General features: G+C 54.3%; 1 protein-coding gene across 1 annotated transcript; it reads right to left on the bottom strand.

Moving 5' to 3' along the window:
- Window positions 1–18912: 18912 nt before the first annotated feature.
- On the bottom strand, window positions 18913–21151 carry LOC311421995 (uncharacterized protein). The gene is made up of 3 exons (XM_084494588.1): window positions 20639–21151; window positions 19298–19438; window positions 18913–19209 (listed from the first exon to the last, which is right to left on the bottom strand). The coding sequence occupies exons 1-3, from the start codon at window positions 20712–20714 to the stop codon at window positions 19034–19036; spliced, it is 393 nt and encodes a 130-aa protein (XP_084350714.1). The 5' UTR covers window positions 20715–21151; the 3' UTR covers window positions 18913–19033.
- Window positions 21152–24321: the final 3170 nt, after the last annotated feature.

Below are 24321 nucleotides of genomic sequence, written 5' to 3'. Positions count from 1 at the left end.
TGCAATTTTGTGCGTTTAATTGCCACTTGGAACATAATGAAACATTTCTGACAGGAGCAGAGCAGCGCGTAGAGGCTTGAGAGGGCTCATCTCAAACCTGGCAAGCTCCAACCACGGGCCGGACGCTGCGCTCCGTGGCGTGGGAGGAGAGGGCTGGGCGAGCCACTCGTCCTGAAGAGTCGGTTCCTCCGCTTCCCCTGGCCTGGTTTCCCAGGCAGATGGTGGCACGCACAGCTGTCCCCATTACTTTTAATGCCTCCCTGCATTTCTCCTCGCTCACAGAAGCACAGCTTCGGTGCCTTCCAGCTGCTCCGCGTGCGCAGGGCAGCTCCACGCTGGTGCCGGTCCGCGGTGATGCAGCGAACAGCACCCGAGGAGATAAAGCACCTCTGGTTAAGTTGTCCCCAGGGATCCTATCCCAAGCTTCAGTCCTGGCCTTTGCTGAAAGCCTCCCTCCTTCCACTAGATGTCATTTAGGCCATTAAGGGATCTTCTGCGGGGAATAATGCCTCTCCCTTACACGTGGTCCCCTTAATTAGTAATTAGGATAATGCGATATTGAAAAGGAAAAAAAAAAGAAAAAAAAAAAGCAAGGCACAAATTTAATTAGTTGTGTTTTATCGGAGTAACTGAGGAGAAGGCCCCTGGACTCCGCTGGAGGAAAGAGATCGATACGGAACATCTATTTTCACAGGAAAACAATCGCAGCTGACGGCTGTCCGCGGGGCGCGGGTGCCGTGATGGAGCTGCCGCCCGCCGCAGCCGCCGCCGCCCTCCGAAGGGGAAGGGGGAGAGCAGGGCCTGCTAAATAAATGATCGATATCTCCGGAGAGGATCTGTGTATCCTCAGATAGCGCTACGGAGCGGCTAATAGGAGCTGACACATAGCTATAGGGAGATGGCTTCCATTGCTCAATTAACTAATTATCTTTTAAGCCGTTCTGACTCAAATGGGAAATGATGGCGGAGGAGCGTGGCTCTTGCATCTCTGTCCTTTTTGGCAAGTGGCTCGGTCTGTTGGCCAAGCGAACCCCCTCCCACGGCCGCTGACTCGCCTGGTGTGCAGGAGAATGTGGGGGTGCTGGGCTGCACCACGGCACAACTACACCAGGGAACAACTACACCCTGGAGCAGCTACACCATGGAGCAGCTACACCATGGCACAACCACACCACGGCACGGCTGCACCACGGCACGGTGTGCACACACAGCAGGAGCAGCCTCTTGCTTCTCCCGTGCCGTTCCCCTCCCTCTCCCCGCCGCTGGGATGGAGTAACACATTTGTTGGCTCTTCCAGGCATCCTCATGGAGATATTGCAGGAAAGGCTTCCTTCTTGGCAGGGCTGCTGTGTGCACAAACTCGCCGTTATTTACGTGCTTGCTTCTTCCTATGAAAACGTCCCATCTGGGCACACTTAAAGCACTTTATCTCAGCGCCAGTGAGTCAGTAACAGGCATATCTTTGCATGGCTTATTAAAGCCGCCAGCCAGTTCCCAGTCCACCTTCTCCTCCCTCCACCTCTGTTCTGTAATTGTTAGCCTTTCCATATTTCATCGCGCACTGAGAGCGGGGCCCTGCTGTGCTAGGAACTGTACAAATACGTGATGAGATAAAGGGCCCGCATGTGGGCACTTGTAGCTCGGAAAGGAAGATAACAACTAGGAGAAAAGAATGATTGTCCTGGTTTACAAGAGGGTGCCAGTGGCTAGCTGAAGGTTGCACGGGATGGCCACCGCTCTGAGCGCCCCTTGCCAGCGCATTGGCCACGGGGCAGCCAGGAGCCGAATTGGGGGAAAAATCCAAAATTCAGCAATGCTCTCTCGGAGTTTAGGACCTGACTCAAGCGGAGCCTGGCTTGAATGGAGGCCAGGCTTCAGGAAAAGCAGCTCAGCCCATCCTGGAAATCCCAGGCAATGCCACCTAGAGCAGGAGGAGGAGGAAGAAGAGGTGGAGGAGGCAGCCCCGAGCCGTGCACGGCACAAAGGGAACCACGCTCTGAGCCCGGCCTCGCTGCTCCTGGTGTTTAATGCTCTCCAGCGCGATTTCGTCTATAGAGATCAGTCAGGCTTTGATAAGATCATAGCAGGAGGACAGGAGGAAATTGCAGTCTTGCCCAATGCTTGATCTTACGCTGCTGAACTTGCTGTATCTGGGATATTATAGCCCAGCCTTAATAGCATCATATTAAGCTGAGACAATGCAGCCCTGTGACCTTGCAGTGCTTGATAGCCATATGTGCTATTTTAATGAAAAATTGGGACTTAAGTAAATGGCCGCCTATCGGCAGAGGGCTGCTAACAGGATCTCACTCCCGAGCTTGGGCTGAGGGGGAGGGCAGGGGAAGGGAATTGGGATGTAATGGCCATAATCAGCCCCCGGCCAGTGACCTTCCGCCTCCTCCCAGTGCGTCCCTGGTGCTCACAGGGAGCCAGAACCAGGGAACTGGAGGCAGGGTGGGCATCTCCAGTCAGTGACGGACCCTGGAGGTGGCCAAGCGGCTGCTTCCACAGCACTGGGGTGCTTTAAGGCCACCAAAAACCCTTGCCCGTGCCAGCAGCCACCCGCGAGCAAGGAGCTGGTGCTGCCTCGCAGGCGGACACCCACCCCTGCAGCCGCACACGGGGGTTTCCTCCCCCAGCAAATTGAAACTGTAAATATTGATAGCCTTTTCTTCCAGGGCTTTTTAATGCCCTCTGATACTTAGAAACTATTAAGTGCACCCATCATTACTAACCTGTGAAGTAAATGCGTCCTAATGGGCAGGCGAGCTGCGCTCGCCCCAACAAATCATTTCTAATGAATAGCACCTGGCACATTCATCACCGTTAAATGCCAAAGCAAATCCATCTGCGTTAGCCGCTGAAAAGAGCCAGGCAGAGCTCGCGCTCCCCTTCTCTCCAAGGTAGGGGAGGGCTTGGCTCGCAGCGTGTACGTGTGGCTGTTTCTAATCTCTCCCCGTTCCTGCAGCCAGGATCCTCGAGGCACGCCGCTCAATAGCCGGGCTGCTCCCGCACACAATGGCCAGAGGTCTCTCCGAGCGCCGTGGAAGGTTTTAAATAGAAACCAGCGCCTCTCCCTCACACGCACACAATGCTTTCCTGACCCTCTCCTGACCTCACCCTCAAATCTGGGGTTCACAGCCCCAGCCTTGAACCCGGCTCTGTTTTTTCATGTTTGGCCTCTCTATTTCCTGAGGTCAGGCAGCCCACCGCTCCATTAGCATGAAGCAACTCAGGGCTCATTTGCCAAAACTGACATCCTGGGAAAGTCCTGATGAATTTATGAATTAGAGGCTACAGATGCCAGTAAAAGAATTAAGGACTTATTTATTTATTTTTTTTATTATTTGCAGGAAATCAGCTGGGATGCTGCTGTTTTCTTTCTTTTTTTTTTTTTTTTTCTGAAAAGCGCCATCAGCCTTGAAACTGCAAAGGCTGCGTCAGCAGCAGTTTGCTTTCAGGGAGGAAAAAACACATTTTTAAGGGCTTGTTGTTTTGTTTTTGAAAGGAAGGGCCGGGGGAAGAAAGTTGAGCGGGCGGACGAGCGCGGGAGCCGGCGCGGCACAGCGGCCCGGCGGGGCGAGGTGCTCTCACCTTTCAGCACATAGCGCTTGCAACGCTGCAGAGAGAAGAGGTAAAATTTATATCCCATAAATCACATGTCAAGTGCCTGCAAGGAGAGGTCATTAAACAGATGTATGAGGCAAGAGACAAAGTCCATCCATTTTGGGAGACGCTCCTGGTGTCAGCAGCACTCCAGGAGCCTCCAGAGGCAGGTACCCAAGCAGCACAAAAGAAGCTCCCCAGATAGTTTTATTTTATTTCCTCCCCGATTTATTTGATTGCTTTTTCTTTATTTAAATAACTTGCTGGGCTTTGCCCTGCCAGAGCTGCTGGACGAGGGTGAGAGCAGAGGGTAGCAGCACATCAAACAGCTCGGGAGCACGGGCGGATGGAGTGATGGATGGAGGCCGGCCTGCGATTAATAATCAAACCAGGAGCTTTTGCTGGGAGTCATGTGGAAAATGTGGCTTTGGAAACATTTGTCTTGGTCCCACAAACAACAAGTGGTGTTTCGCTCCCTTCCTTTGTTCCTCGCCCCCCTTTCCTCCCTCCCCTCTCTCCCTCTTTTGGCTTTTCATGCCCAGATCCGCTGATTAAGATCTTCTCCATCCTTTACCTGCTCCAAGTGGCTCCTGAGCTGCTTTGATTTATGCTTTGCTTATCTCAGGCTTCAGTGGAAAAAATAATGACCAGATAAAAAAGAGCACTGAGGAGCTTTTCAAATGACATGGCACTCGCTGCTCGGGCCGGGGCTGTGCAGGAGCCTTGGCGAGGGACGTGGTGCTGGCCCTGGGCCCGAGCAGAGGAGGATGAAGCAGAGCAGCTCCACTCGCCCAGCGCCCACACTCCAGCATCACCTCTCCAGGCAAAGCTGGGCACCTTGAACAGCTCCTCCATGGGCTGAGTCAGCATTTGGCTTGGCAAATCCATGGAGAGGTTTGCTGAGGACTTTCTGCAGGGATGCAGTAGCTGCCAATCCTCCCAGGGAGGTGATCAAAGCAGCGTCTCCACAATGCTCTGCCCTCCCTGAGCCCTGCTCCATCCTTCAGCTGGCCTGGGGCTGGCCCAAGCCCTGCAGCATCCCAATCCCAATGCTCCCATGGACCTACAAGGGCTCCACACCTGTGGGGCTTCAGATTTGACTGTAGGGGTCAGATTTTAATGTAGGGTTGGGGACCTATTGGTTTCCCTGTGTTCTTTATTACAGCCTGCACAGGGACAGCACGTAGTTTCGCTCTTCCAGATCTCCCCAGCCTCTGCACCACTGTCATCTGGTTAAAGAATTGCCATTAATTTTAGGGTAGGAAGGACCCATTGTTTACTACGCGATCAGGGAAAAGGGAAGGTTTTTGCTGCCAATAGACTATTTTTACTCATAATGCAGATCCAGTATGGCCAGCGAGGTGGCCGCAGTGTGGGAACAGCAGGCTGTTTGCAGCCCAGGCTGCAGCGCGGGGACATCGGCGACACCGCGGCTGGGACAGCAGCCAGTGCCAAACCAGGGAGGATTTTGGCACCAGCACAGCCTGGAAGTGCTGCACGGAGGTGGCAGCAGGGCTGGGCACAGCCCTGGAGTGTAGGGGCAGAGCTGGGCAGGCACCAGGGAGCAGGGGGGCAGCAGAGACCCCGATGAGCTGTGCACCATTTTCCGCACCCCAGCGCTCGCTCGGTCCCAGAGGCAGCAGTAGCCAGCAGCCCCGTCCCTTCCAGGATGCATTTCCAACAAATCATCCCCCCAAACACGCTGCTCGGTTCGATTTAACAGGGAGAAGAGATGCAGCCCAGCGCAGGACCTGCAGCGTGAAATTATTGCAGGGGAGGGATAGCAGAGGTCCCTCCTGGCTTTAAATAATCCTAAAAAATAGACGTCTCCGGATTGCCTCCTGGCTCCTTCCGACGAGTGCGAGTTTGTCAGCAGGGGGAGGGATGAATGCCTGCTCATTTACCCCCATCCTCCGGCGGCGAGCCAGCAGTTTACACCTACGGCAGCAGCGGCGAGCTCTCCGCCGAGCGTGCGCTCCCCGCGCCGCGTGCTCTATAAATACGTGTGCATGACAGATTTGGCACCGCGTATTCCTGTAAGTGATGTAATCCTCGGGAAGTTACTTAGCAACCACGGAAAATGTTTTGGAGGCTCTAATTTTTCAGTATGGTAAAATCGTATATTTATGCAGTGCGGCTAATCAGCTTGCTGGCAAGTCAGCGACGATGATCTCATTTTCTTCATCATTATTTTATGTGAATTGGGCTTTTAGCACTAAAGAGACCACAAAGATTTAATTCAAAAATGTGATTGCTTTATGTTTCCAGGGTATCATTAACATGGCATCTACGCAAATAACCATGGTAACAAACTGGTAATTAGTACATATATGGCACTTATTATTAATACAGAAACAGGACAAGCTCCAAATCAGCGCAGATTACAGTACATTATTACCATAGTAATTACCTGCAGTAACACACACAAATTGAACTAAATGGCCAATTGAACTAGAGTGAATGGCTTTTTATTCCAGTCCCTAAATAATGTGCATTCTTGGCTGAGTAGTTCAAGGTAAATAAAACTGTTTTAAATTTATTGCCAACTTTTTTTTTTTTCTTTGGTGGGGAAGGGCTGCAGATGGCAGGAGTCAAGAACTTTTTTTGCTGTGCATACAGTGTAATTATTGTACAGACTAAGCCGTTCCTGACTTCCATAGAAAGACAAAGAGGGCAAAAGTTGTTAGTTTCTATTTTACTAGCAGCTTTATTTCTGTAATTTCAGCCATGAAGTAATGTTCAATGTATCTAAAAGAGTCAATGCCAAAAAAACTTAGGGCCCAAATTCAGTCTTTTGTTTTCTGCTCTTTTTTTGAGAGACAGAAAAAAAAAGTATCTCTGTTTGGAGGAGGCTAGAAAAGTAAACTTTTTAAAAATAATCACATTGATTAAAATAATGGAAAAAGGGGTTTTGACCTAACCCTTTCCCATAGTCTGAGGATTGACTGGAAAAGCACCGAACACGTGTGCCCAGAGCCAGAAGTCAAGTGCCCTGGCTGGAGCTGGCAGTGCCAGGATGAAGCCAACTGCTGAAAAAGGAGCAAAGCCCCTGGCCGTTTCTCAATCCCCACATTTCACAACACGGCACTGGGGCTCTGCTGCCTGCACGAGCCCAGGGAGAGCAGAAGCAGGAGCAGCAGCAGGAGCACCCAGCCCGGACAGGAACAGAGCATCCCGGAGCTCTCCGCCAGCGGCACGGCCGTGATGCCAGCCTGGCAAAACCAGCACTGTGCTCACTTGTTGGGCCCTGGCAGGTCTCATCCCCCTTGCTCGGCTGCAGGATGTGCTGCTGCCAGAGACACAGAAAATCCCCAGCTCCTGATCCCCCTGCACGAGGCAGGAACTGTCCTGCCATCGGGGCGCTGCCGGAGAGGAGCCCTCTCTGCTCCCTGCCCATGCCCTTTAAAGGTGAAAGCCATCTATCCACCCTAATCTTTACTTTCTAAATGAATATAACATTTATAGAGAGGCTTTCAAAGGCGATGTCTGCCTGACCTCTAGGGCTGCACTTTTGGCAGGGCGGGCACGAGCGCTCGGCTGTGCCCAGGAGCACGGGGTGTGCTGCGTGCGCTCCCCAGCAGCAGCTCCTGCAGGTGCACAGCTCGGGACCTCTCTTCTTTATTTTCCAGCTCTACCTCCTGAAACGACTCCCCGGGGTTCTTAGTATGATGATGATCTTACCATTCACTTCTTATTTGGAAGGGCTTCCTTGCCTCTGCAGTGTTTTTTCTGCCCAGGGGCCCGTTGAACAGCTTCTCGGAGCAGAGGAAGCGGCCCCAGCCCCACCAGACGAGGTGCCTCCCGTCCCCACAAGTGAGAGCAGAATTAAAACTGCAGTCATTCACAGATCTCTCCCCTTCCTTCTCTTTCCTCCAGACAAGCATTAATGTTTGCACGTGCCGCTGGGGACTCAGCGCTGCCTGGAGTGTGCGTTCAAGGTTTGTGTGGCGATGGGCAGCATGTGAGGGCTTCATCTGCCTTATTAACACCTCTGTGATGAGCAGGCACAGGGGCCTGCACAACAGAAAGAGTGGAAACCCTTCCCCACCAAAGCCCTGCTTTACCTGCCCATCAGCCTTTATTTGTGCTCTTTATCTGCGCACTTCCAGCAGGCACAATGGAGAATCATTGTTCCTTTATCAGGCCCATCTTTCGTTGTACTTTACCTTTCTCAATTCATAAGAAAATTATTATTTTAGCAGGCGAGCATTTAATTATGTCTCACTGTATTTGCTTTGGCTCTCGCAGCACGGAAAATCCACTCCTTTTAACAGCTATCCATTTAGTGTGGGTTCCGATAAAGCCAAATTGCCTGCAACTCAGTTTTATGCAACTCCATCTGCGTTCCCCATACAGCTCCCTCTCTCCGTCCAAATCCCAAACCCACCTAACATTGTTCCAGCGCCTGCCCGGCCGTGCCAAAGCCTACGTAACCCCCGCAGGCATGCAGCAGCAGCGGCAGCAGCAGCGCTTATCGGCGCTGCACCGAGCACCCGCCTGACTCACCGCTCCGAATTAACGCCCATCAGGGCTTATTTCCATAACGCTCCTCCTACGCGCCCGCAGCAGAGCAGCACCTGAGTTCAAAACAGGGTTTGAGCCTTGTTTTCATGCCGACTTTCTCCCGGTTTTGGCTCTCGGGGTGTTTTCGCTCAGGGGAGCCAAAAGCGTCGTGCGCCCCACGTGCACCCCGTGCGCAGGAGCAGGCTGCCAGCCCCTCGCACCAGCACCAAGGAGGTGCTGTAATGCCCAGCTCCCTGGCACAAAACACCCCACTTTACCTTAAGGAACCCTGCAGGCCAGAGCAGGGCTTTATTTTCCCTTTCCCCCTCTCTTCTTGTTACCGTTTTGTTTTGCAGCAGTTGCTGCTGTTGCCATGCTATCGCCTTTTGTTGCTATGGATTAATATTGTTTTTTTACTTATTTTTATGTATGTCCTGGGAACATGATTGCTTAATTTGCCCTGCAGCTTTGTAGGCCTGACAGGCATTTCCACATCGTCCCAGCGCTCACCTTATCTTAATCCAGTTCTGGGCTGCTTGCAGGGTAAATACCTGCATAAATGTTCACGGCAGGCCAGGGACCGGTATTTGCCCCAGCGAGGCAGGGGACAGGACAGACTGTTCCTGCTGTCTGCGCCGTGCCCACCCTGCTCTAATGGGGCTGGCTCCCACCTAACCCAGAATCACAGCTCAGAAGCTGCCCAGGCAATGGGCTACCAGGCCTGGGCAGAGGGGTGGGCTCCAGATATCTTGCCCAGACCCCAAAGCCCAAGGGGGACACATGTGAGGGCTTCAGAAAACACATTCCTTTATGTGATTGTAATGGGCAACTCCATTTTGCTCCCAATTTATTGTCTCCGGAAAATCTTTGTCACTAGAGAGGAGGCTGGGGTCCCAGGGGAGCGTCTGAGCTGTGCCATGGAGAGGCTTTTGTCCTCAGCGTGCTGGAGCGAGGGTGTCGGGAAGAGGCAGGGATCATTTTCAGGTGGTTTCAGGAGGTTTGTGTTCACACCGTGCAGCCTGAAGGCCTCCCCATCCTGCTGCACTGATAGGGCTGAAGTCCTGAGGCCGCTGGCTCAGCCCCCGTTGGGTTTGTGCCCCACCAGCCCCCAGGATGCCCTCCCGAGCATCCCCGTGGTGCTGCTTGCCACCAGCCCGTCCAAGAGAGGGACTTGCAAAAGAAAACCACCAGAAACTTTGTGGTTTCATCGTGTTGTACAAGCGTGAGGCCACCAAGGGGGCACAGGAGGGATCTGCTCCAAGCCTGGCTCCATTGCATGCCCCTTGTGGGACAGCCTGCTTTATTATTTTAAGGCAGGCCATTATTGCTCTGTGTCTCCATCCTCCCCACAAAAAAATGGGGGAAACAGTCTATCTTTTTGTTCCACCACTGAAATCTTTGGGGAAGTGACTTTGTCCTACTATTATTTTCGCATTGGGCTTGCCACAGCGGCCACTACACCCTAATGCACTAATAAATATGGATGCGGGGCTTGGTCTCTTCCTTTCCGTAATTAATCTTCTCTCCATCCTTCTAGGTCATCTCGTGAGCAATGCGCAGACAAATATCCCCCTGGAGTCGTGAGCCGGCGGTTCCTCGGCTGCACACATCAAAGGGGAGCTGGTGACATCACGGAGATCACAGAAAACATCAAGTCTGGCTGTCTGGGGGAGAAAAAAAATAGCTCCTCGCAGACCCACAGCTGGTGGGTTTTTTAATTACACCCGGGCCAAGGAACATTCCAACCATAACATCCTGCAGCCCGCCCGCCACCAGACAACACGTCTTTTATTAGCCTAGGAATGTATCTTTAATAAACTGGAGCTCTTCGGCTCGGCGGAGGGGCTGGAGGTCCCTTTTGGCCTGGCTGTGGGGTCTGCAGCAGGGCAGCGCACCCCTGCCCGTGGCTGCAAGCTAGGGGAGGACTTTGTGCTGCTACAGGCAGGGCTCACCCTCCGCAGAGACAAGTTTTGGGGACGCGGTGGCAGCCTGACAGCAGCAGGAGAGGCACAGCACTTGGCAGGCTGCGGCCAAAGGCAGCCCCAGGCAGGGTTTGGGCGGCCTCGTGGTCCCCGATGTGGCTGGGAGCATCTGCAGGGAGCAGCAGCCCAGCAGCACGGGTGTGTGCCACTGCCCGGAGAAATCCCTCGCTGGGGGTTTGGGGAAAAAAATGGAAAGAACGGGTCAGGAAGTCCTGCCACGACGCCGTGGCCATGCAGCTGCCAGGTCAAGCCTGCTTGTTGGACTCGAGCTCTCTCCAAACCCTACAAAGGCTTTTCCTTTGAACCCCAACCCCAGGCTGAGCAGCACAGAGGGCCCCCCACCCTACAGACAACCTCAGGAGACAGCAAGGGGGTCCCTGTGTGAGCGGTTTGCTGCTGGCCAGCCCAGGATTTCAGCACCTCCTTGGGCATCTCACAGCATCTCTTCCCCGCAGTCCTGCCCAAACCCACCCGTGTCCCTGCAAGCCGAGGGGCTGGCAGCACACCACCCCCTCTGCTGCTTTCTTTAGAGCTTTAAGTGCGGTTAAAGTCAGCATGACAAATGAGGGAGTCCATTTTGCAGCCTTAATTATCTCTCCCATCGTTAGTGTATGCCTCTGCGTTTGCACAAACTGGGTTTTGGGGTGTTTTCCATGAAAATAATTTTTTTCTCCAACTCCAAAGCCATGTTTTTCATCCACCTCACCAGAATTCATGGATATACCCATGCACGAAAGCACCACCCCACATAATTCAGCAGGTCTGGGGGGTTTTACTCACGTTTTTTTCTTCTCCCCACTTAAAGCAGTACCGGAGGAAATGTGATGCCGAGCAGTTGCTCCAGCAAGTAACAAATCTCCCGTATTGTTCCCTCTCCTTTATTTATCCTGAGCGCACTGTAGCAAGGCAGCCTGAAAAAGTGCGTTGTTTTCAGAGGCATGCAGCCCTGAAAATGGATGTTTGCTTTAATCAATCTCGGAGGAGCCCGTGGGGGCCGGCAGAGGTGCGGCGCTGGAGATTTGTTCTATTGATTAACCGAGCGCCGAGATGGGAGGCATCAAACACTCCGAGTGGATAAAAGCCTGCTAGGTGAATAGGGCTATTGTCGGGTTTGGTTTGCAGGTTATTGGGTTTGGGGGATTTTATTTTTCTTTTCCTACCTGCGGGGCCGAGAGCGAGCCGAATAACTTTGCTAATATTCCTCCCCGCTTCCCCTTTTCAACTTCCCCGGGAAAGGCACCGCGCCGCAGAGACCCCCCCCTCTGCGTGCCAGCCCGAAGTGAGATTTCACATTATTGCATCTGACAGCTCTCATTCCTCAGGCGCTTTCTCTTCCCTTCCTCAGAGAAGGATTAAAAATAAATAAATAAAAAAAAATAAAAAAAAAATCAAAGGTTTCAAAATGTGAGCACCTTCTGAGGCTGCAAAGCGCAGCGCCTCCTCGGGGGGGGGCTGCTCGGAACGGGGAGCAGGAGGTGGGGAGACAGGAGGAGAGGTACAGGGATTTGCCATTGCATTTGCCTTGGGCCCTCGGAAAATGTTTGCAGTTTTCAATTAATCTCATTAGTTCGGAAGGAGGTGGAGGGGTGGGGAGGCGGGGAGGAGAGGAGGGAAATAAAAATAATTTCACGGGGAATTCTCTTTAATGACTTTTGCAAAACACGTAATTGAAAGCGGTGCTCGTGGGGAATGCTTCAGGAGCGCCGAGGCTGGCGGCGGAGCAGCAGCGAGGGATGTGGGGCTCTGCTGGGGCACAGGGGGCTGCCCAGGGTGGGGGACACAGGGACAGCACCGGAGAGGGTCCAGGTCTCAGGGCGAGCCCAGTTTGCTGTCGTGGAGAGCTCAATTTCCTTTTGCTGCTCTCCTGAGGCTGAAGTTTCAAGCCTGGAGGTAGGCAGCTATCCCTGCAGCTCACCCTTTGCTCGCTGACCAAGAAGCAAAGGGGAGCTCTCGGTGCCAGACCCCTTGGTGACGGCCTCCCCACTGCGGTGACGCTGGATGGGGTACGGGGTGGCCTGGCTGAGGACAAACTCCAGCCCTCACATCCCCAGAGGGAAAGACAGAGGAGGGACGGAGCTTGCCCTGCACTCAGGGCAGCCAAAGCTCGCTGTCTCACATGAACAAGCCCAGCACCGCTCCTGCCTGATGGGGAGGAGACCCTGCAGCATCTCCGGGGCATGGGCCACAGGAGCTGCCAAATTCACTGCATCCTAATGAACTGCACGCTCGCCAGACAGGGAAAACTGCTCAGCCAGGGGCAGCACTTGTTTGGTTTTGAGGCTCCGTCAGCACAGCCTGCAGGTGCTTGCCCGGCATCCCTCTGCACCCACGTGCTTTGCTTTCTGCTGCTCCTTGCCCTGTCACCCGGTCAGTACCCTGGTACCAGCACTTCTCCTTCCCACAGGGCATTCCCTCGTGCCCTGGTACCAAAATACTCCCAGCTCCCAGGGCTTACCCTGACCACTGCCCGCCTGCTGAGTGTCACCAGACTTCCTGCATGTTGTCCCGTGCTGTGCCAGATGCTAAAAGCTGCCAAAACCGTGTGGGTTTCTGCAGCATGCTCCCAGCCATGCCGGGCATTGGTGCAAGCCTGCACCAGCTGCACCTCCATGAAGAGCCCATTGCAGGGACCCACAGCAGCCTCCACCAGCCCTCGTGCACCCCAACCTGCCCCGTGCTCCAAATCTGCCCCATGCTCCAAATCTGCCCCATGCACCCCGACCTGCTCTGCGCACCCCAGCGCTGCACGGCCGCCCCTTCCCCTCCGCCTCACCGGCAGGGCTGTGCCCTCCGCTCCAGCCCCCAGGCTGAGCATTTAATTGATCGGATTATCCCTTATTTACTAATTAGCAGCCTTGTACTCAGACGGCAGGAGCGGGGGCCAGCAGCGCTTTCCCTTTGTACCTAAGCAGTTGGTGTTTGCCGGCTGCGGAGGCTCGGTGAGCAATTTGCTGTGATTCATTTCTGCCGTGGAAAGCTGATACTTGGCACGGCGCTCGCCTGGGAACAAAGCAACGCAGATGCATTGCCCGTAGCCACCGGGAAGAGGCAACGCCAGACTCTGCCCACCTTTTGACTTGCCTTATTTTATTCCTTCTTCTGCACCGCGGTTTGGTTTGCTGGGTTTAATGAGTTCGGTAATTGCTGGCGGGGGTGAGGTCTGCTGCTCCGTGGAGGTCGCACGGATATGGGTCTAATAGAGAGGATATTATTGAAGAGGAGGGACATGACTCCGACACCCTGAAGACCAGGCTTTTGTCCCAAAGGCACCGCTGCCCTTCACTGAGGGGCAGAAAAGAGCAGACCAGGACAGAAATCTCCATCCTCTGCAGCAGAACCCGTGAGGTCAGCAGGACTGGCCCCAGGGTGTAAGATGCTAAAACAACAGAGCCAAAGGAAAAGCATTGAGGGTGTGTTGGCAGGCTGGATAATCAGATAACTGGGCAGGAAGGACACTCAAATCCACTGGTGATCTATTAGCAGGCCCTGCAAGGAAATGGGGATCTCACTTCTGAGCCAGAGAGCACACCTTCCAAATTAATAGCAGCCCAAAACCTCGTGTGCATTACTTCGAGGCGTCCCAGGGGCATGGACAAATGCTACCAGAAGCCAGCTGCAAGGAAACCAAAGCCTGCCATTGGAGAATATCCCCAAACACGCGGCCGTGGGTGCTGTGTGCTGCTGGTTACGGAGGGCAGGGGCAGGGTGCTGGGGCTGCGGGGTGCCCGGCCACCAACACTCGCTCTGTCTTTGTGTGCTGCCAATGGATCGATTGTGTGCAGGGAGCTCTGCTTCGCCTATGTAGGTCAGGCAGACAGAGCTGGCCCCACGGCTGCCACGACGTTGTTAAAATGAACAAGGGTCCCCCTTTCTCCCCCCGTCTGACCCCCCTGATGCCCTGCCCTTGGCAGAGGGCAGCCTTGGCTCTCTTCCTAGAGGATCCAGACATTTCTTTGAGGCTTTGGGCTCGTTCGAGCCCAGCCAGCACATTTGCAGCTCCTGGGCCAGCGCAGACATTTTGCCCTGCGCATCGCCCTTTAGCAATGCTCCCCCTGTTTGGCTTTGCATGAGAAGAGCTCCGTGCTGGGAGGGGAATGGGCAGCGTGACCCAATTCGCGGCTCTCCGTCGGTACGGCTGGCATCGCTCCCTCTCGGCTTCGTGATCTGGAAAGGGCTGAACCAGCTCCCGGAGAAGGGGGATTTCTCAGCACTTCAGCATCCCCCAGCAGCCCTGGGGGAGGGAGATTTCCCACACTGGGCTGTTCCCCTGCTCATCTCTGCATGGGAGGGGAGCAGATAAGAGAGCGACTTCCTAACCCTCGACCTTGGGAGCCTCAGGGTTTGGCCACGCATCTCTGCTTCCCTCCAGAAGTTTTCATGACTCAAGGAGGAAACCGAAATCCTCGGGAAACTTGGACTCCCCCAGGGCTTGCAAGCAGGGCAAAAGGGGGAGAGGGAGAAAGCAGAGAAGAAACTTTCTCAAATAAAAGAGACTCGGTAGTTTAGAGCAGACTTGACCTTGTGTTCTCTCCTAGGAACAAACAAGAGAAGAGTGAGGATCGCATTATTTTGCCTGAAATTTGGAGTGGATCAACCCCCTGCTGTTCCTAGCTCCTGAAGTGAGTGGCTATAAACAACACGCATTTCCCGAGGATGAATTAAACAGCGAGCCGGAGTACTGACTGTATTTTAAGAGATGTTTATTTGTCCTCGCTGCTGCTCTACAAAGAGTTGCACAAGGGCTTATTAAATTTTAACCCCACATTGTTCCTGGGTAAACACTGCCCTTCACCCAGCGTGCCGAGTGTTCGCAGCCCCAACAAGCTCACCAGAGCCCCCAGTGTGCAGGATCCCAGCACCACGGTCCTGAGCCACCGGCACCACGCACGGCCCCGTGCTGCCCCTGCTGGGGCTCGGAGGGCTGCTGGAGGCTTTTCTTTGGGTGCTGGGGAAGGCTGCTGCCCGGCTGTGGTTTCTGTCGCTGGGGCAGCCAGCTCGTTTCGTCTTTCCTACAGACATCCAGAGGTTTTTCTGCACCTTTCTGCCAAAAAAATCGCTTTGTGAGAAGGTGGGGAAGACCTCAGTTTGCAGAAGGGTAGCCAAGCCAGCAATGTACATCTGGGCTCCTCTCCTCCTCTTTTCAGAGCATGGAAAGGGAAAGGGTGAGAAACTGGGACCGCTGGCCAAGGAGCTTGCTGCAGCTCCCCAGCGTGCCAAGCCCTGGGGGCTGCCTTGTCCCGAGGTCCTCCCGCCCCAGCTCCCACCCCCAGCACCCTGAGGAGCCGGCACGCTGGACACGTGTGCCATGGTCTGTCCCTCACGTCCCCTTCCTGCAGGCAGCATGGAGAGCTTCCAGCCCCCAAATTGGCTCTGCAGCATGCCCAGGATCGTTGGTGAACACAGAAAAAGGCTGAGGGGATTAGTGCTGAATGCTCGGGCTCCCCCCTCTCTGCAGCAGCTCTCGCCTGTCTGCCCCAGTACCGTGGAGCTGGGCAAGCACCACGGAGCTGCCCGGTGCACCACTGGTGAAACCCATCAGCAACAAAACAAGAGGCACAGCCCAGAGTTCTGCATTGCTGGGGAAAAATATGGTTTTGCTGTTCACAAGGACAAAGCGATGAGCATGAAAACAAACCCCAGCATGAAATCCAGGCCAGCTCTTCCTGCACTGCTGAGGGCCCCAAGCAGCCATCACCTCCCCATTTTTGGGGTGCTTTTGGGGGTGTTCCCCCTGCCAGGGGTTGTGGGAGGGGGACACGCAGCCACAAGAAGCGAGATGCTGAGCAGGGTTCTCCAAAAAGAAGGCTCCGTGCCTTGCAGAAACATTTTTGAACTCATGTTTGTTCCCTCTCCTGGGTCTGGGCAGAATGTCAAAGCCTGCTCTGAGCTGGAAATATTTTAAGACTAGCACTCACTGGAGACTGAAACAATGGCAATTCTTTAGCTACTGAGGCTTTTATAAAAGGGCTTTTGACACAGAGGCTGCTTAGGGGTTTTTTCGTTGTCGGTTTTTCTCCCGGAAAGCACGGTGCCCGTGTCCGTGCGTCTGTTTGTGCGCACACTTCTGCGTGTGCAAAGCCCCCTCTTGGCTCCCAGCTGCGCTTTTGGTGTGCAAGCCCTCGGGGATGCCCGCGGCGCTGCTCGGGGGCAGCCAGCTCCAGCGAGGAGGGAGGAGACGCCGATCGCACGGGATGCCATGCAGCGATGCAGGAAGAAGACATTTTCGAGTAAATGTCAGCTTTTGCGTTTCTGGGTTTGGGGCTTTTTTTAAACACGTGGGTGGGACTTTTAATGCCCACATGAAGCCGAGATGGTTTCAGTCTCCGGGGCTTATCCAGAAGATTCACACAAACACTATGGAAAGTGTCTCTTTGCTTAGGAGGATGAAATTTGACACTGCGGAGATTTTAGCCCGGTATTCCAGCCAGGAGCCTCGGTGGTTAGTGTGTCATATCTGATAAAGGCTAATCAGCCCTCCTTCAGGCACCATTCAATTCTTATTTTCATCTGCCTCCTGTGCGCTTTGCGTTCTCGGTGATACGTACTCGCACGCAGGCAAACCAGTGCAAATTCTGCCCAACTCTGCTCTCCCCTGGACACGAGGCCAACGGGCAGGGCACAGGGCAGAGAAATGCACTGCAGGACCCAGCACCTTTGCCCACAGCCCCGCTCCTGGCCCTGCCTGCAGCACTTTTGGCACCAGCTTTTTGCAGGGGTACAGGCACAGGACCGCATGAGAGGCATTTTTCCAGCCAGCCCCGCTGTCAGCTGCCTGCCCTGAGCCCGGCTCCATGCCTGCCCTTCCTGCGAGGTGTCCGAAGCCTCCTCAACAATTACCCGAGTTGCTGTTTGTTCAGGCGATGTGGATTTAGCTCTCCAGCCTCACGTGTAGTGTGTGTATAGGGAAAGATAGATTGCCGCTACTTTCCAGTATAAATCACATTCCTTACAACACTCCAAAGTAGCATTTTCAACCTCAGGGTGCTAATAGGATCCAGCAGGAGAAAGAAATGTCAGCTAAGTAGCAGGCGCTGTTTGGAGAGTGCAATGGAGCTGATCCACAGCCCTGGGGCAAAAGGAGCAATCCCAGGGCAAAGGTTAAAGAGTTCAGGAGCACTTCAGCCTACTTAATTGCAACAGGCCTCTTACACAGTGCAAGATGGATGACTCAAGCCGGGCAAGGGGGGCAGAGCGGGGCCAGCAGCATCACCATCTGGAGGCGGGCAGGCGGCAGGGGACCACGGCAGAGGGGACGGAGGTGGCTCCTTGCCTCGAGCCACTGCTAGCCAGCAAGGTGGCCTGCGCCACACCGGGACCCCCGGCCACCAACTCTGTCCCCTCCACCAGCAGCTCATCCCCAGTCCCAGCCAAGAAATGGGAATTTCTATCGGAGCTGGCTGAAGGCACCAAGGTTTGATTGCAGGAGCTCAGCACTGATCCGGGCTGATAAATACCCAGGAGCGAGAATACCTCCAGCTGCCAAGGAAAGGTTCCTTGCTCCCCCCAAATCCGTAAGGAATATTGTAAAGGGAAAGGAGAGGAATTGGTTATCGCTGCCGTTCGTGTCATTGTGGCAGGATTTGTTTTCCAATTCCCTCTTTTTTTTGTTAATCTTCAGAATCTGAAAATGTCTTGTATCAGCCCCAAGGTGATTCTGCTGGGAAGATGCCTCAGATAATATTTTTAGTAGAGTTTAGACTTGTTTTCTGACACGCATCGGAAAAAAAATGTCATCAAAAGCTGATGTTCTGCATGGAAAATGCCTTTTGAAATATTTTTTTTTTCTCTATCGGAAGAAAAAAAAAAAAAAGTTTAGAATAAAAACATTTCTTCCAGGCCTCACGGGCGAGCTTTCTGCTGTTTCCCTGGTGATAAAAGCACAAGGCTGGATCCCGAGGCACCAGCGCTTAATTCCCAGCACCATGACCTTGACGGAGCCCCTTCGGTCCAGCTCCACGAGGGGGGGGGGCAGATTTTTGTCCCCGCTTTTGGGGCTTTTTTGGTCAAGACAACATCTGATGGGCTTGTGCCTCTTTGGGACACCCCGCTCCCCCCCATCACCACCCCCATGTCCCCCCGAGGGGCTATCCTAGGGCTCCATCCCCTCATCCCCCATTGCTTTGGGGCTGCTTTAGCTCCCTGCAGCCTTTCCTTGGGGTCGAGGGGGGGGGGGTTGAGCTCTGCCGGGCAGCCCCGGGGGCAGCCTGGTTTTATGGGGGGGCTGCCCCAGCTCCTCGACCCCCCTACCCCAAAAAAACCCCGGCTGGCGGCCCCCGGGTGCCCCCTGGTGGGGTGTGATGGAGCCGCAGAGCCGAGGCCTGCTTCGGCCTGGGGGGGCCCTCAGAGCCCCCCCTATCTTGGGCACGACCCCTGCCCTCAGCCCAGGCTGCTCAAAGTCCCCCCAGCCCGGTCCAGGGTTGGGGCAGCAGGGATGGAGCCAGGATGGCTCCTCGGAGCAGCCTGGGCCTGACCTCCCTCGTAGTGAATTTCTTCCTCATATCTGACCTAAATCTCCCTTCTTTTAGCTTAAAGCCATTCCCCTTTGTCCTATCACTGACACAGAGACCCTCCCCAGCTGTCCTGCAGCCCCTTTTAGGGACAGCCAGGCTGCTATAAGCCCTCCCCCCCCAGAGCATCATCTTCTTCACACCCCCAGCCTCCCTCCAGCCCCTCAGCACCCCCCCGGCCTCCTCAGGACCCCCTCCAACAGCTCCATGTCCTTGTGCTGGGGCTGCAGGGGGGGTCCCAACCCCAATACCCCCTGCCCACCTCCCTCCCAAGAAGCAGCCCCATCTCCAGGGCAAACATTCTCTGCAGGGCAAAACATTCATCGGCTTTTATTGAGGAGAGGGGCGAGGAGGGCGCTGCGCAGGAGCAGAGATGGGCGCACTTCCCCCCTCTGAAGCTCAGAGACCCCCATCCCAGACCCTTTGGGGGGGGGTTCAAGAGACGAGCAGGGCTGCCAGGAGGCAGGGAAGCAGCAGGCGGCCACCAGCGAGCCGGGGGGAGCCATTGCAGAGATCGGTGTCGCAGCAGTGGATGCGGACCCCCGGCAGCTCCTGCTGCTGGCAGTGACGAGAGGTGGCACAGCCGCTGGTCAGCAGGCTGCCCAGGACCACTGCAAAGCAAGCAGAGCGCGGGGCATCAGGGACAGAGGCTGCGAGGCTTCGGGGTTCGCTTTGGGCAGGCAGGCGGGCAGAACTCACCGCTCTCTGTCTTAATGCAGAACCGGTGTTTGAAGCCCTGGTGGGAGTGGGAGCAGGTGATCACCTCGGGGTTCGAGCACCCCATGTCCACGTACTTGGTGCCAACGATGATGTTGCAGCCGTAACACTGGAGCCCGGATGCTAAAGGAGAGCATATGAAAACACAGCTGGTTGTTATTTATTTATTTTTTTTCCAGGGGAAAATGCTTCAACTCCTTCCTAGCTGTTCTCCACGGAAGGATTTGCAGCACTCGCTGCCTCGCCAGGTTGCGTTCAGCACTGAGTCAGAAACCAAATCTGCCCGCCGCTTGTTCACCCACTGGGCCCCAAAACGCAGAACCAGCTCCCGCTAGAGGTCAGTGCGAAATCAAAGATTAGCCGGAGATTTGAGCTGGGATCAAATCACAGGAACAAGGCAGCTTTGAAACAAGGTTTGTAAAGAGTAAGTGAAACCTCCAAACCACAGACACCACCGAGCCTGGGCTCAGCCGCTCTCAGAAACAGCTTTTGCCTGTTTCTCCAAAATCCTCCAGTTTCAACCGTGCCAGTGCCAGTCGCTCACACTGGAGGAATCATTTAATTTTTGGTTTGGTTTTCTCCCTGCTTTTAACACAGGATCTACAAGGGAGGTAAAATAACCCAGAATCAGAAGAGAAAGAGTCAGAGTGGCTGAGAGCAAATGTCCGTGAGCCCGCAGCACTGGCAGTGCTTTGTCCCCCCCAGAGCCCTGCTTGTGCTGGCGACGGCTCGGTCCTTCCCTGCAGGGTCAGTGGCTGTGTCTGAGAACGGCTCTCCCCAAAGCAGAGTGGGAATTAAGTCATTTTTCAAGTTCTTTAAAGCAAAATAAAAGGCATTCAGAGGATATTCAGCTACATCATTCACAGGGCTTAAGGCAAACACAGTACCTGAGACACATTTATTAACCGCAGCAACAGAAATCACGCTGCAGGCTTCCTCTGGCTGTTGCCTTCCCCCTGCCTCTTAATTATGTCCTGGAGCCCTTCCCTGTCCCTTGTTCATTTGCTCCCAAACCCTTTTGGGGCGCTGTGCGAGCATCCCCGCACCCCTGGGCCCAGCAAGGAGGTCACTGAGGAAGGGGAGCCCCCAAAGATCCTGGCTCCTGGCCCACGCTTCTTACCCACATGCCCTCACTTAATACAAAATGTGACCATTTTTCCTAAAACTGCCAACAAGGCAACATGCAGCTACACCGCTTGGGGCAGGAATACCCCCAGATTCATCCTGAGAACAAATCACACTTTAGCAACCCGGGGCTGGGGAGGATGTGAAGGACCACAGCGCACAGGGGACACCCCACACCCTGGGGACATCAGCACTTACCCTCCGGGAGGACGAACACCACGGTCAGCAGCGAGAGGATCCCCTGGGCACCTCCAGGCATGTGTCTCGAGAGCATGGGGGGGTCGGCCCCACAGCCCCCCCGGGGCTCAGAGGATGAACCCCAGCTGGTGGGGAGCGGGCACAGACTGCCTCTCCTCCCTGCTTTCCCCGGCCTCACTTTTCTCCTGGATTTTCTCCTACAAAGCCCTCCGCCGAATGAAGGCAGGGAGATGCGGTTGGCGTAGCAGAGCTGGCCCCGTGGCGCTGAGTCTTGTTCTGTCAATGCTTAATTTCTCCCTTTTCCTCCCGAGAAATTCTCAGATTCTTTCAGTTCATGCACAGACGTGAGTGCATATGTGCTACCCTCGGTTATTTCTGTCCTATTTCCTCTGTCCACGATCGCTTCCCATTAATACTGCCGTGCAGCAGCTCTTGGAGAGAAATTCTCCCTAATCAAGATTTAGTTTTAAATCCACTTCAAAATCCTCTAATTCAGTTGGATTAGGCAGAAGGGGTTTGGGGAGATGTGTTTTTACTTTTTTTTTTCTCTCTCTCTTTCTCCTTTCTGAGCTGCCTCATCTTCACAAGCAGACCCACTGGCTTTGTGTGACATATTGTGCTATTTAAAGAGGGAAGGAATATTTTTATTAAAGAGAAGCCGTCAACTAATTTTAAACCCAACGCTCGGGATTCTGTAATAAAGTACAGCCCTGGGGGTGGCTGTTGGGGTTAAAGGGAAAACCTGATGGAGGCAGAGGTGGGTCTGGATGTACCCTACGCATTTGCACACAAGAAAATCGTTTCCTCATTAGGGCAGCAAGGAGACAAATGGGGCCAAGGCTGGGCTTGCATCAGCTCTGGGGGGGGGAGCATCACCAGGGCTGCTCAGGGTTGGGGTAGGGCCTGTGGGTGCAGCAGCGGATCACACAGAGCCCTGATGGCCCTACAGGGCCAGGATCAGCCTCACAGCCACGTGGGGCCTCACGGACGTCACTGGATGCAGGATCAGGCCCCCAGACCTCCGCTGGCTCCCCCACGAGCAAAACCCCAGCTCTGAGCGGAGCTAATGGGACTTAGAGAGCTAATGCTTACTAATAAGAGAGCACAACCGAATGCATGAGATTAAAAAATTAAAATGACAAAATAAGCTGCTTATGCAGTGCATCCAGCAACCTTCTGCTAGCACCTGGAAATCCCTGCCTGGGGCAGCCCAGCCCAGGCTGGTGGCAGGACCCCAGCCCCATGGGAGCACCTCTGCTGCCAAAAAAAGCCCCCAGCCAGCCAGGTGCTCGGACCCCATCTCTACAGCATCTTTGTTAGCCAGCACGCTCATTAATATTTCACAGGGAGGCAGCACTGACTTGTTCAGGTATGGGCACCCACAGCTCAGGAGGGGCAATTAGCACCTGGGAGAAGTGCCTGAGTAACGCGGCTCATTTATTCAAATCACTTAAACCACCCACAGTGTCTCGCTTGCCTCAAAACAATGTGATTATAGCAAATGTCTCACACAGCACAAGCCTGAAAGCCTAGGGGAGAAGGGATAAAACGCAGGAAATGGGATTGATTTAACCGCTCGCATAAATCAGAGCATTCAATAAGGAGGGGAGGCTAACTTTTAATCCCTTAATAAACTCATCGGTGTCTGGCAGGGGAGGCTGCTCGCGTGCAAGGAGCAGCCCGGGCTCTGATGAAGCGATGCCGAAGTGATGCTGAAGCGATGCAGCAGCCCCGTGCAGCTGGTGGGTTTGGGGCCGTGCACAGCCCCAGGCACAGCACCTGGCTCTGCGGCCTCATCCAGCAAAGCTGGCGGCTCCGACGCAGTCCTTGCAGGGCACCGAGCCAGAGCCAGAGGGGCTGAGGGCCAGCACGTGGCGTTGCAAGGGGTGGGGAGACGTGCCCTGCGTTGTGGTGGGGGAAATAGGACGATGGGGATCCACGGCTGGTCCCCAGGCAGGGAATGGGGTCGTTGGAGGGCTCGGAGGAAGAAGCCAGGCTGGTAACCTCAGCTGGTGGTGGTGGTGCTGAGGCTGGGTTAGCCAGATTCGCTCGTTTGGTTTTCTGTTCCTTTGGGATGCAGGAGGCAAAGACTTCTACGGGAATAAAGCAAAAAACATAAAACAAAAAAAAAAAAAAAAAAACAGAAAACATAAAACAAAAGCCTCCTCTTATAGCCTTCTTCTGCATCTGGAAGCAGCATACGGTTCTTTCCGCGTGCCCTTGGCTCTGCTGCAATTCAGAGATTTGTCAGGCACCGGGAATGGGTTAGGAAGCGGCCATCCTCCCCTGCCTGAGAAAGATTTGATGGGTAAATCCCCCGGAACATTCATGTTCTCGCTTAAACCGTTGTGATGCCCAACAGGACGGCTCAACCCCACGCAGATTAAGGGGGTTTGCTGGCACGTCCTGCTGTAGGGCTGTTAGGGCAGCGGCGGGGCCGAGCAGCAGCGCTGGGCACAGCCCCGGGCCCTGCACCCCAACCCTCGCCCCCTTTGGCCCTTCCCAAAAGCTGGGTTGGGGTCGCCTGGTGCACAGCCCCAGGCGGGATTCGAACCTGCAGTCCCCGGAGCCGCCCCGCCGCCATTAGCGCCGCGGAAGCCGGGCTGCCGGCAGGGGGCAGGCGGAGAGGCTCCGTGTCTGCTCTCTGATTGGTTGGAGGCGATGAATATATTAAGTAGGCTGGGAAAAGAGGCGGTATGCGGCGTTTTTTCGGGGTTTTCGGGGCTCTAAAAACACAGACGGGCCAGAATTAAGTTTTTCTCATGAGGATTAAATAGGGAAGTCCGAAAGGTGAAGAAAGAAACAAAAAAGTTTTCCTCGCCTTGTGGTTGAGGTGGATTACACGATGGAGGTTTAAATAGCCGCGACGTGGAGCCGAAGGCCGTGTTGTATGAAAGGAGAGAAGGTTAGCACTCCCCTTGATAAGGATGGAAGAGGCCCCAGTGGCCTGTACAACACGCATACGGTTAAGGCACTGCCACCTACTTCGTGGCATCTAACCATGTTTTTCGACTTATTTTTTTTTCTCGAGGAGCACGGGCAGAGCTTCCCCTGCACTCTCCTTCTCCCCCCATCATCTTTTCCCCCAACCCCACAGAGCACAGGGCAGTGCTGTGCCTTCCTGCTGCAGGGGTTGATGCACTGCAGCCTCCAGGAGCTTTGCTTTAACACCAAGTGCAAGGAATTTTGCTATAACCTGGACCCCCAGACCACCAGCGTGCCAGCAATGTTGAGGCAGAGCTGATGCCAGCACCGATGCTCCCCGTGGGGTACAGAAACACAACCTCAGCCAGGGTAAAGAGAGCAGCAGCAGCAAGATGCAGGGAGTGCTGCAGGACAGGAGGGCAAGCGAAGCCCCCCCAAACACAGCTATACTCAATCTGCTATGCCACGCAGTGCTGAATCCACAGGGAAATGCCTCCAGGTGTAATACAGCAACTGCTCCACGCTGGTGAAGAAGTACGGCCACATCTCACACTTGTAAAGTTCTTCTGGACTGTAAAAAAGGCTGAAAAGCTCCATAAAGTTATTTAAAGAAATGGGACTATTTCAGCAGTGAAGCTCTCTAAGTCCAGAGCCACAGCAGCCCTCCCTGTGGGTAATGAAAAGCCTCAAAGGATGGGATTATTAATAGCTGGTGGTGCTCAAACTCGGCATGAACCCTATGTTAAAAACAAAACTAT

The sequence above is a fragment of the Aythya ferina genome, assembly GCF_964211825.1.
Source record: "Aythya ferina genome assembly, chromosome: 20".
Taxonomy (NCBI): domain Eukaryota; kingdom Metazoa; phylum Chordata; class Aves; order Anseriformes; family Anatidae; genus Aythya; species Aythya ferina.
The sequence above is the reverse complement of the archived record's forward strand: the minus strand, read 5'-3'. Positions and strand labels throughout refer to the sequence as shown.

What these genes read in the sequence shown, in the direction of transcription:
- LOC311421995 (XM_084494588.1), bottom strand. Translation starts at nt 20,714, where the DNA reads ATGCTCTCGAGACACATGCCTGGAGGTGCCCAGGGGATCCTCTCGCTG. An exon ending in GGTGTTCGTCCTCCCGGAGG is followed by an intron (nt 19,439 to 20,638) that starts GTAAGTGCTGAT and finishes GCTCTCCTTTAG; the next exon opens with CATCCGGGCTCCAGTGTTAC. An exon ending in CTGCATTAAGACAGAGAGCG is followed by an intron (nt 19,210 to 19,297) that starts GTGAGTTCTGCC and finishes CTTGCTTTGCAG; the next exon opens with TGGTCCTGGGCAGCCTGCTG.